Source organism: Vigna umbellata, chromosome 1 (assembly GCF_029865625.1).
Source record: "Vigna umbellata cultivar VRB3 chromosome 1, Vumbellata_1.0, whole genome shotgun sequence".
Classification (NCBI taxonomy): Eukaryota; Viridiplantae; Streptophyta; class Magnoliopsida; order Fabales; family Fabaceae; genus Vigna; species Vigna umbellata.
The window spans coordinates 8,446,239-8,457,559 of record NC_142165.1 but is presented as its reverse complement, the minus strand read 5'-3'; the positions used below and the strand labels follow the sequence as shown (position 1 = coordinate 8,457,559).

Sequence of the window (11,321 nt, the reverse complement as noted above, 5' to 3'; positions counted from 1 at the left end):
ACACAAGATATAGGACCAATTTTAATTTAAAATTTTAAGATAATGGAATTATGAATTTCTTTTATATAGTATTTAACTCTATTATTTCTATTTATTGTGATACTTAGATTCATATTTGTATTATTTTCAACTATCTCTCTTCAAAAGTGAATTATTTTCTTACGAATACATTTTTTTTAAGTGTACAATAATTTTTTTTAATTCTGTTTTGGGATTGTGGTGTAATTATTGTTGTTACAACTGTCTAAACTATTTGTTAAGATGAACCATCAATTTTGATACTACTTATAGGTATATTTTTTAAAATTATTCAATAGAAAGAAATCATATAAATATTCAATCTATATAAAGAATTTATATCAGTTTTAATCCAAAACCTTAAAATAATGAGTTTATGAATTTCTATCTTTATATAATGTTTAATTTTGTTATTTTTATCTAGTGTAAAACTTAAACTTACACTTATATTATTTTCAATAAATTTATATATTAAAGAAAGTTTTTTATGGGCCAAAGCAAGACCCCGAGACTTGATACAGTGCACAAACTTATTTTCCACATATTGAGTTTGTGAAAATTTCTCACGAGCACAAATGACACATGCTAATAGTACTTATATGTTAGTGATATTATGCTCACTACAAATTATACCATTATCTTTAGAGAATTCAAGAAGTTTATAATGAATGAATTTGAAAGGTCTTATATGGATTTGTTGTATTGTTTTTGGGCATAAGAATGATTTAATTATAATATAGGATTTTTCCAACTCGAAAGAAATATGTAGGAGAAATTTTGAACAACTTTGAAATGAATGATTCCAATCCTTATAAACTCTAGTTGAATGTAGCACAAAGGTATACAAATATGATGACAAAAAGAAGGTTGATAACATATATTTTAAACTAATCGTTGACAACCTAATATATCTTACTCCAAAAGAGAATACTTTTAAGAATTTTTTGAAGCAGCCAATATGTGTAGATGGACGTTTTCTTGTGTTATTTGAAGCTTTTGGATTCGAATTTGTTACAATGGATCGGAAACCCTGATGGAAAAAAGTATTGAGGGACACAATTGAAGGTTTATCTAAAAGCTTTTTAGAGATCCTTGGTAAACATATTATTCATCAGACCATGGAATAACTTTTCGATCAGTATATACAATCGGTGTTCTAACTTGAAAAGTGCCATCATCCCAAACCAGAGAAGCAGAGAGTATATCTGCATTAATACTCCCTTCAATTATGACTGAGAATGACTTCTTCTGCCCAATTTCTGTGAAGGATAGAACATTTGGTTTGACCTGAATATCCAGCAAAGATGGTGATACCACTTTGGCTTTATAACGAGACCTTTCTGATCCCACATTTGTAACCGTTCTATGATAAACACGACCGAAAGATGAGACATTTACGTACAGAGCAAATGATGGAAGATTGAGGTCATACACAGCTTCTTCCTTTGCATGTTTACTACATCTACTATGATCTTTAGTGAGTATCCGAAGCATTTTATCTGTATAACCCTCCCCACACAAGAACTTCACATAATCTACTTCATTAATATCGTACACTAAACCAGGATTTGCTGCTTTAACAGGATTAACTTGCCCTGCCCCATACGCGAATTCAGCTTCAGGATTAAGAGTAGGACTCATTGGTGTAGCTGTTAATCGGGGGTGTAACAGATAGAGTCATACATACTCTGTCGTTTAATTTGAAGCATAACAAGATCAAATGGTAAAGAAATACTTCTTTTTTTTTCAAACAGATATACGTTTTTTGTAACAAAATTATATTGAAAAATATCCTAAAGATGCAGAACAAACTTTACCTGTGGTCATTAATGCAGACTTGATCATAGCAGGGGACCAATTGGGGTGAAATGATTTGACATATGCAGCCGCTGCAGCTGCATGAGGGCAAGCCATTGAAGTGCCAGAGTCTATGTTGTATTGCACTGCTCTTTTGTCACCTCTAGATGTTGAAATTGGATACACTGGAGACCATGCAGCTAGAATGTTAACTCCCGGTGCAGCAAGATCAGGCTACAATATCATGAAATAATATGTATCACCATTTTCAGGTTGAAGACGACAATTTCACATAGATTTTATATTTACCTTGAGAGTGTTTGGGGTAATTGGATTTGGACCTCTTGATGAAAACGAAACTATGAAAGGGGTTTGTGAATCATTGTCTTCGTCACTCCTGAATATTGTAGCAGTTGAATTTCTGAAAATTGGGAAGCATATACCGAATAAGCTGAACTCAATAATGTTTTTAAGAGAAAATGCTCAATAACTCTATATATAAATGAAAATAACTTACGTTAAAGATGGGAAAAGAACTTTATTCCTTTAAACAAGTTATTCCATTTTTTTTAATGAGATTGGAAAAGACCTCAAGTTATATAAGGATTGAAGCTAGTGATATCAGAAGAAGAAAAAAAAAACAATTATAAATAAGAACACATGAAACTATACCTCGATGAAATCATGTAAGAATGTACGAGGTTAAATTTCCTTAGACTAATGAAAGCTGCGGGTAGTGCATATGTTGTCGGCGCATCTTTTGCATCAGTAGCTCCAACAAGCATCCCAGCGGCCCCAGACAAAACCCCAACATCGCTAGGAGACCCAATTCTGTCACACAGAACGATCTTTCCCTTTACTAAATGTTTATCCACAGAGTTGTCGTAGCAAAACCTGACCAGTAAAATTCAAAATTCAAATCCATATTTTTTTTTCTAAAGAAAATAAATAGACGATGAAAAATCACGTATAGATTAATATTCTGATACCTGGATATGGAACTATTATATCCGTCCGCAGTGTTGGGTACATCTCCAGCGTATATCAGTGGAAACATTTTCTTTTTTAGATCAAAAGTGTTAATTGTAACCCCCTGTACACAAAACAGAGCCATTCATAAACATTGAACACTATAATTTCATATAGAAAAACAGTAACAAGAAGGATGGAGTATTGTTAAAATAAGGATACCTCAAGAACTACGCCGTTGTCCAATTGCACTTTGGTGAGGAACTTTCTGTCAATAGTGGTAGCAGCCACAGAGAGTATCCAGGGTGGGTAAGTGGTCATAGAGGAAAATCGAGGACCCAAATTATTGGCTGAATTTGACGTTAATATGCCTCTCTTCATTGCATGGAAACTTCCTATATCATACGCACTTTGGAAATAGGGAAAGATTACTGTGTTGTTGTACCCGGTCGAAATCGAGATTATATCAACTCCATCAGCAATTGCTTCATCAAATGCTGCAAGGGTTTCAGCCTCAGGACAACCTATTTTGAGCCAACATGCTTTGTATATGGCAATGCGTGCTGATGGAACTCCTCCACGGGCTGTCCCTGAGGCAAAACCTAGTAGACTCGCAGACTTAACCAAATTTCCAGCAATTGTGGATGCAGTGTGTGACCCGTGGCCTTGTGCATCTCTAGGAGATATGATATCGTCTTTGTCATAGACACCTTCAATATTGATATACTTTGCTCCAATTATTTTTCTGCATACAAGTGCCAACAAGAATGAATCCGTTTTTCTTTTTCAATTTGCTGATACAGTAAAAAATGCATTTATTTATAAGACTAGTGAAATCATTGGCAAGACTTACTTGTTACAGGTAAAGTTGTGGCATGATCCCTTCCATCTAGTTGGTGGAGGACCAAATCCTTCGTCACTGAAGCTCTTAGACTCTGGCCAAACTCCCGAGTCTATTACTCCGACAATTATATCACTCTCTAAATTTGTTCTTAGGATTTGCTGTGAAAAGCCTATGAAGTCCCATGATCTAGTTGTGTGCGGATGATTCTTCTTGTTTGGGAAAACAGAGACAACACTGTCCATTTCTGTTACAGTAAGTTAGTATTATAGCACATTGTTTTTGTTTTTTCGTCCTAAAACATAGAGGTAACATTCGCGATTAAAAGGGATATTATAGTACCTGCCATTCTTCCCGCTTCCTCTTGCGTTAACTTGATAACAAATCCATTAAAGCTCTTCTTGTAACTATGAAGTATAGCTTTTGGTTCAAAGTCTCTGGATAAATGTACCTTCAGATAGTTAATTTTTTCTTTTTGTTTTGAACGAGGAACAAAGAACTATGATCTTAATATTTAGCTACTAAAATTGGCTTCATGTTGCAGTTAGTTTATTCAGTGATAAAGACAAAATTTGAGAAGCATTTCCAAAACTTATGTGTATAGTCTAAAGTTACCAATCAAGATCCTTAGGTAATGCTGGAACTACCCCAAAGACGACTTTCACTGAAAATGAGTTTATCATGAAACCAGGATTAAACTATGAACATAAATTATAAAATGTTCAACCTGCCAAGAACTTTTTGTGCCATGGTCATATGAAGGGAAGGTAAGGATGTTGAGTCCATGCCTTTAGGGTGGTCACCCAAGTAGACAATGTAAGTCTGGATTCAGAAAATGAAAATGTGAAATTAGAGAGAGAAACTTTTGAGCGCCATAGTCGTTTTGGTAGCCATATATAGTAATTGAAAAGCTAAAAAGCACAAGTGAAAAAGTATATAACGAAAGAATGCGTGTATATATTTGCCTTCCTATCTTTGTTGGAATATGTCTGCTTAATTATCAGACTGAAGATGAGTGTTAAAAGAAGGCTAAGCCTTAGAGAAATCATGTTCTCACAGAAGATCAAGGTGAGAAGCTTAGAATTTTTTGAGGAGTTGATGAATGTGTTCATGGCGGTTCGAGCAAAGATTATTTATGGTGGAGGATAGTGAACTTTGCCTGCGGCTTTCAAAATCGTTGCACAGGAGCAATCAACAATGGCTATAAACTCTCGTAAGTGACTCATGAGTCTTCTTTATTGTATACAACTGTTAACCTTTTAAATTTTATACTTATTCTTCCTAATTAATCTACTATACTGTGCAATAGGAAGAATTACTAATTCTGCGTGATTCTAAGTTATATCTTTCTTTGTATAGAATAAGTATAAGTATTAAATGTGTTTCGACCGGATCTGGTAGGACCCTATTAAAACACTCACAAAGGATGAAGACTGGCGGATGGATGATATCGCATGCAACGGATCGGACGGACGCTTGGTGACGGACGTCTTCTCACAAGCTCTTGGCTGAGGGCTGGACGCGCTGGGAAGGGCCGAACGGGCTCTCGTCTTCAAGTCCTGATCGTGTATCTGTCAAAGGCACCCCGACGCTTAAGTCAGTAACATGACCAAGTGGTCTGTAATGCATATGTATATTGCATTGTAAGCAATCTGTCCAGAACTCATACCTGGAACCTTTATTTATACTGATTGTAATGAGCTTTTACCTTTCGTGGGCCTGATAACGGCCCAATCATACCTTAATCTTCGTTAAGGGCTTTAATGAGTCATTAGCGTTTAACTGTGTAGTCGACCAAGTGCGGGTCAGTTGGGAAGGATGGTCGGCCAGGGATGTCAACCTGGGTAGGCGACCATCTGATTCTACTGTCTGGTCACACCGGACGCTCGGTCCTGATTGCTCACCTGGGTGGACGTTCGGTTCATGAATGACCGACCTTGGAGGGTCACTCGGTTCATGGATGGGAGGACCGGACGGTACAAAATGCATTACAGGTTTATAACTTAGTTTTTAAAGAATTATTGGGTGATTTAGATTGTGTTATTAGTTTTTCATGTTTGTGTTGATTTTTGTCCAAATAATCATTCATGTTTTCCATCAAGTGCAAGAGTCACTCGCGCTGTATTGCTTGTAGGTCAAGGGTCTAGTTCATATACAGTATCAAAGAATGCAACCAATAAGAAAGAAAACCCCAGTTTTCGTGACATATATGTATAACAATGATTAAGTACCCAAGCTTTTATTTATTTTAGTAGACACTATCTGCAGTTGATTATACAAAAGTGTCATTTTATTTATTTTAGATGTAAAGAAAGAATTAATAAAAAAACTGTTTTATTTTCTGCATTTTCATAAATTCTTCCACTATTCAAAATATTCATTAAATTTCAATTAGTACTTACTGTCAAACTATATTTTATAATGACAATAATAGAAAAATTAAATAATATGACAACTTTATAACACAATAATATTTCGTGAGTTCTTAGAATTTAAAATACAAACAAACATTCATAGCAAACATATGATAATAATTATGTTTGGAAATAGACAGAAGGGACCATTAATCAACTATATTTTATATAAAATAGACAAAATGTTTTAGATTTTTACTTTTTAAGAAATAATAAGAAAAAAAAATTGTCTTGTTAAACATTTTTACTTTTACTCATCAGTGGTAGTTTTATAAGTGTGTCGGAAAGTTGTTTATGCCAATTATATTTGTGTGTAAAATCACATTTTATATCAATTATAAAAATCCTACCTATTTATATTTTTTATTGCATTAAAATAACCTAATTTTAAAAAATATAATTTGAAAAAATAAATATTAGAAATGTTAAAATATTATAATACAGAAAAATATGATTAAATATTATTTTTATTTATTTTCATCTATTTTGTTCAAAGTGAAACTTATTTTTTTATCTTTAATGTGATTTCTATTTTGATAATTTTTGTTTAATTTTGTCATTTTAGGTAACACTATTTAAATGGTTAATCAAAGATGAATAATGTGTACCACGTGTCAATTTATAATTTTTTTTAATTATTAAAATTTTGATTAATATTTTAAAATATGTTTCTTAATTTTTAAAAAGTTGTCCAAGTGTCAACTCAACATTATGTCATTTGACAATGTTAGTGCTACATGTCAAGTCAATGTGACATGTCAAATGAGTATCAATGCAACGTGTCAAATGAGTATCAATGCAACGTGTCAGTATCTTGTATTCAATTTCGTCTTAATTTTTGTTAATTTTGTTCAATTTAGTTTCAAATTTTGTTAATTTTTTTCAATTTAGTCTTAATTTTGTCCCTCTCTAAATTGAGACCAAATTTAATTTTTATTAAGATTCACATTTTTATTAAATATTTATTATTGGAATAAAATTATTAGATTTGTGTTTTACTTTTTCTACATGTAATGAAGAATTTTTCTTTCAATTTTAAAAATAATATAAAATTTTCCTTCTAATTTTAAAAATAATGAAGAATTTTTCTTATAGTTTTAAAATTAATGAAGAACTTTCCTTCTAATTTTAAAAAATAAAGAGATTTTCTTCTAACTTTAAAAATAATGATGAATTTTTGTTCTATTTTTTTTTAAAATAAAGAATTTTCCTTCTAATTTTAAAAATAATGAACTTTTGTTTTAATTTTAAAAATAATGAAGAATTTTTCATTTATCCTAGAACGTAACAACATTGCTACTATGTTCATGGTGATAATAGTTTTAATTCGAAAGAAAAACTTTAATCTTAATTTGAAGAATCAGAAGGACATAATTTAGAAGTTCTAAAACTCTTAGGTGAAAGTGGTAACTCAAAGTAAAGACTAGTAGACAGATGTTAGGAGGTGTAATACACAAATAAAACTTTTTATTTTTGGAAAATAAGATATAAATTAGTTGCTTTGAAATTGAAGTGTGTTGTGTGACTAAGAAATACCTATAATTTTTTATATATGTTGGATGAATATGAATATTTCTAAATAGAAATATTCATATTGTATAGTGTAATGTATACATTTGTGTAGAAATTTCGGCATGAAGTCGTCTTGATTCTACTAAATTCTCGTACTCATATAGAGAAGGAGATTTAGGTGATGAGAGTCGAAGGACATCAACACCATATGTATACATTTTTAAAACTAGATTATTATAGGTTTATTTGTGTCTAATGTTAAATGATGAGTTGAATAATTAATATTTGATTACAACTTGATTGATATGAATTGAAATTTTCTATGATGACTTTTTATGACTTAATGAGAATGGATGGTATGAAAATTCTTGGGATGAAGGTATGCATGAGAATGAATAGAATTTAGGCTTGAATGCCAAGAACATATGTGATCATGTGATATAAATATATTAGAATTGTGACAATTTTATTAATATGGTTATTCTTAAGGAGAAATGTCATATTCAATAAGGTATGGATGCATTAAGTTTGAATCCAGAGAGTGAAGTCATCTTGATTTTACTAAATTCTTATACTCATGTAAAGAATGAGGTTTAAGTAGTGAGAGTCGAAGGGTTTCCTAGTCCACGGAATTGGTATTAAATAATATCGTGAGTTAAAGGACGAAAAATAATTAATCCTGTCATGGTGGTTTGTGATAAAAGAACAATGAACTTTGTATAAGGGAAATGTTGTTGTTGATGTTAAATTTAATCCAAAGAAAAATTCATGACAAGTGCATGATTGGTACAATGTGGTATATTAATGGATGAAACTCAATTATCCTAATTAGTTATAAAAATTATTTAAATCTATATAAAAATTTTATGATATAAATAAACTTACCCTTCATTTCTTTTGTGGTGTTTTGGTGTTTATATGTAATGATCCTATATCTGTTCAAATTATATACATGAGTAGAGAGGATCAATGATGTCTTTGTAAAAGATCTTATAGATGATAGTGAAGAGGAAATGGAAAACTTCAAATATGAGTATCGAGATTACCATATATGTATATCAAAGACTCTCTTATTAATGTAATATTTATATTTCTTTTTTAAAATAAGATATACACTTATCGGAGGATTGAACATACATCATATTTATATTAATCAAACAAGGATCAAATTAAAAACAAAAAATTAATACTTTTGGTTCGTTACAAATTTAATTATGTTTCATATTTTTTTGGTTTAATTTTTTTTTAGTCCCTCAACTATCAAGTGTTTTTGGGTTTAGTCTCTCTTTCAAAGTTTGCTTAATTTTCATCTCTCTCCTTAATGAAACTGTAATATTTAGTCCTCCAAAAGTAACGACATTAAATTTTGTCTGAAGTGGCTAACGGTGTGCCACATTTCATGCCAGATATTGAAAATATGTAAATCAAAGTTTTCTACTTTTGTTCAAATAAGCAAACTACGAGAGTTTCTCCTCGTCCCTTCCACCTATTTTCCTCGACGCCAACACAACACACTTCTGACTCTAGGTCACACATTCACAGCCACCATGGGCTGCCGATCGCGACACCTGAAACCGCCGCGAGCTTCGTTGGTGATGACACACCCCTTTACTTTGCTTTGCGCAGAGCACTCCTACATTGGTGTCTGCAACATCTTTTCCTTCGCTGGTCACGTGAACGCCACCGCACCTCCCCGATGCTTTTGTCGCCGGGGAGGCCACTAGAGTTCCCCTTCCTTTTCTTCCAAGTGTTAAGGTTTCTTCCTTCCTTTTTCAATCTCCACAACGCTCATCAGGAATGATAGAGGCGCGGCCCACTCCAACCAGGTTCACTGCAGGTGGCGTATGGAGTCGTCGGGGTGTCGCCAACCTTAGTGTCTCCTTCTGCAATCTGCATTGACCGCCGCAGCTTCAACTCCAAAATCACATCACCACCATGGCTCGATCTCCGTTGAGTTCTCTCCACCACCATCATGTTGCCGCCGTTGACACCCCTAATTGCCACCCGTGGCCATCACCGAGCTTGCAAATGGAGTAGGTGTTGGCGCCACGATTTCCCTTCTTCTCTTAAATCTATTTTTAGTGAAAAGGAATTTAGAATTAGATTAGGGAAATTTTATTTAATTTTTTTTGTGCAGGTCAAAGAGGCATTGATGTTGGGATGTGAGGGAAGACGAAGATGATTATGGTGAAATGGTTCCTTTCCTGTTTTTTCTATTTTTCAAGTAATGAACAGGATGATGGAGGGGAAAGATGAGAGTTATGATGGAGCAAGATTGTTTTACGCCATGAATGGTGAAGGAGAATGTCAGTTGGGAGAACGGTGGTTCTGGTCAGGATAAAGGGGAGAGTGTCCCCCGGGATGAATCATGTGTGCCCCCTTTGTAGCATTTTTTTTATTTCAACCTTTTCCCCTTTCATCAACCATATACTTTCTCCATATCAAAAAAGCCAAGTCAAAAGGTCAACCTCTATTCTGAGTTTCCATTCAAAAGTAGGAAACTGTGCAAATTTTCAATATCTAACGTGGTATGAAACGTGGTATACCGTTAGCCACCTCAGACAAAATTTAACGTCGTTGTTTTTGGAGGACTAAATATTAGAGTTTCATTAAGGAGATGGATGAAAATAAAACAAACTTTGAAAGAGGGACTAAACCCAAAAACGTTTGATAGTTGAGGGACTAAAAACATATTTACCCTTATTTTTTTAATATATTTTGGTAACTTGTATTTATAAAAGAACTATCATAATTAATATTTATTTAATCTAACAATTAAATATATTTTTAAAATAGAAATTATTTTTTTAATTTTATAATTAAAGATTTTAAGCTTATATATTTATATATAGGAGTGACAAAACAAACTGGGTCTGATGGACCAACCTGTCAATGAAATATTTTTTTTTTAATTCTTCATACTTTTAAAAAAATGACAAATATTTTTACATAATATACTGAAAGGATAATTTACTATGCTTTTATATATTGTTTGAATCCTCCTTTAGACGTGTTCATAGTATTAGACTATATTTTGAAGATGATTGTTTTCCAAAAACATGTACGAGGAAACAAAGTGTCACTTTTATAACAACCAAATAGGTTTGGAGTGAATGATATATGTATCCATTTTTTATTCTACATTTACGTAACACTAATATAAGTATGTTTTTATTTTAAAATATAAATAATTTAAAAAGAAATAAACAAAAATAAAAATATTAATTTTGTTTATTAAGTATTAAATAATTACAGGAAAGTTATACAACTCTCCTTATTAATGACAAAAAGTGCTCTGCATCAAAAGAATAATCACTAAAATGATTAATGAAAATGAAAAGTTATAACAAAAATTCTCTTATGGTAAAATTAAAAGTCATACAATAGTGAAATGAAAAGTCACAATTGGCTAAAAAAGGTGATGTCCCTCTACGTTTAACCAAAATTTTCATTCGCAATCACTTTCTTAATGGGAAAACTATTTGGAATTCCACCCACTATTCATCTTCCATTATTGTTTGGCTTCCTTCTAAGATGTGAACTCTAGTGGAAGAGACTTATCAACAATTAAGACATGACATCCATTATGTAATAATACCAATAAGCAAACACCATGATTGGCACCCACATATATTACATTCATTATTATTCCTTTCTAGCTACACTTGAAACCACCCCTTTATACTCTTTTGCTTTCACTTTCCCACAAGTTGAATGCTTTGGGACAATATATATGTCATTTTACCAATATTCGATTCTTTTACATTTCA

General features: G+C 32.3%; 1 protein-coding gene across 1 annotated transcript; it reads right to left on the bottom strand.

Moving 5' to 3' along the window:
• Nucleotides 1-971: 971 nt before the first annotated feature.
• On the bottom strand, nucleotides 972-4,747 carry LOC124828445 (cucumisin-like). Its single transcript, XM_088099434.1, has 10 exons — nucleotides 4,591-4,747; nucleotides 4,353-4,447; nucleotides 3,968-4,062; nucleotides 3,638-3,872; nucleotides 3,007-3,529; nucleotides 2,805-2,908; nucleotides 2,488-2,709; nucleotides 2,125-2,236; nucleotides 1,836-2,049; nucleotides 972-1,667 (listed from the first exon to the last, which is right to left on the bottom strand). Exons 1-10 carry the CDS (start codon nucleotides 4,735-4,737, stop codon nucleotides 1,123-1,125), a joined length of 2,292 nt encoding a protein of 763 aa, XP_087955560.1. The 5' UTR covers nucleotides 4,738-4,747; the 3' UTR covers nucleotides 972-1,122.
• Between the last annotated feature and the right edge of the window lie 6,574 nt (nucleotides 4,748-11,321).

What these genes read in the sequence shown, in the direction of transcription:
- LOC124828445 (XM_088099434.1), bottom strand. Translation starts at nt 4,737, where the DNA reads ATGAACACATTCATCAACTCCTCAAAAAATTCTAAGCTTCTCACCTTG. An exon ending in CACAACTTTACCTGTAACAA is followed by an intron (nt 3,530 to 3,637) that starts GTAAGTCTTGCC and finishes ACTTGTATGCAG; the next exon opens with AAAAATAATTGGAGCAAAGT. An exon ending in ACAACGGCGTAGTTCTTGAG is followed by an intron (nt 2,909 to 3,006) that starts GTATCCTTATTT and finishes TTTTGTGTACAG; the next exon opens with GGGGTTACAATTAACACTTT.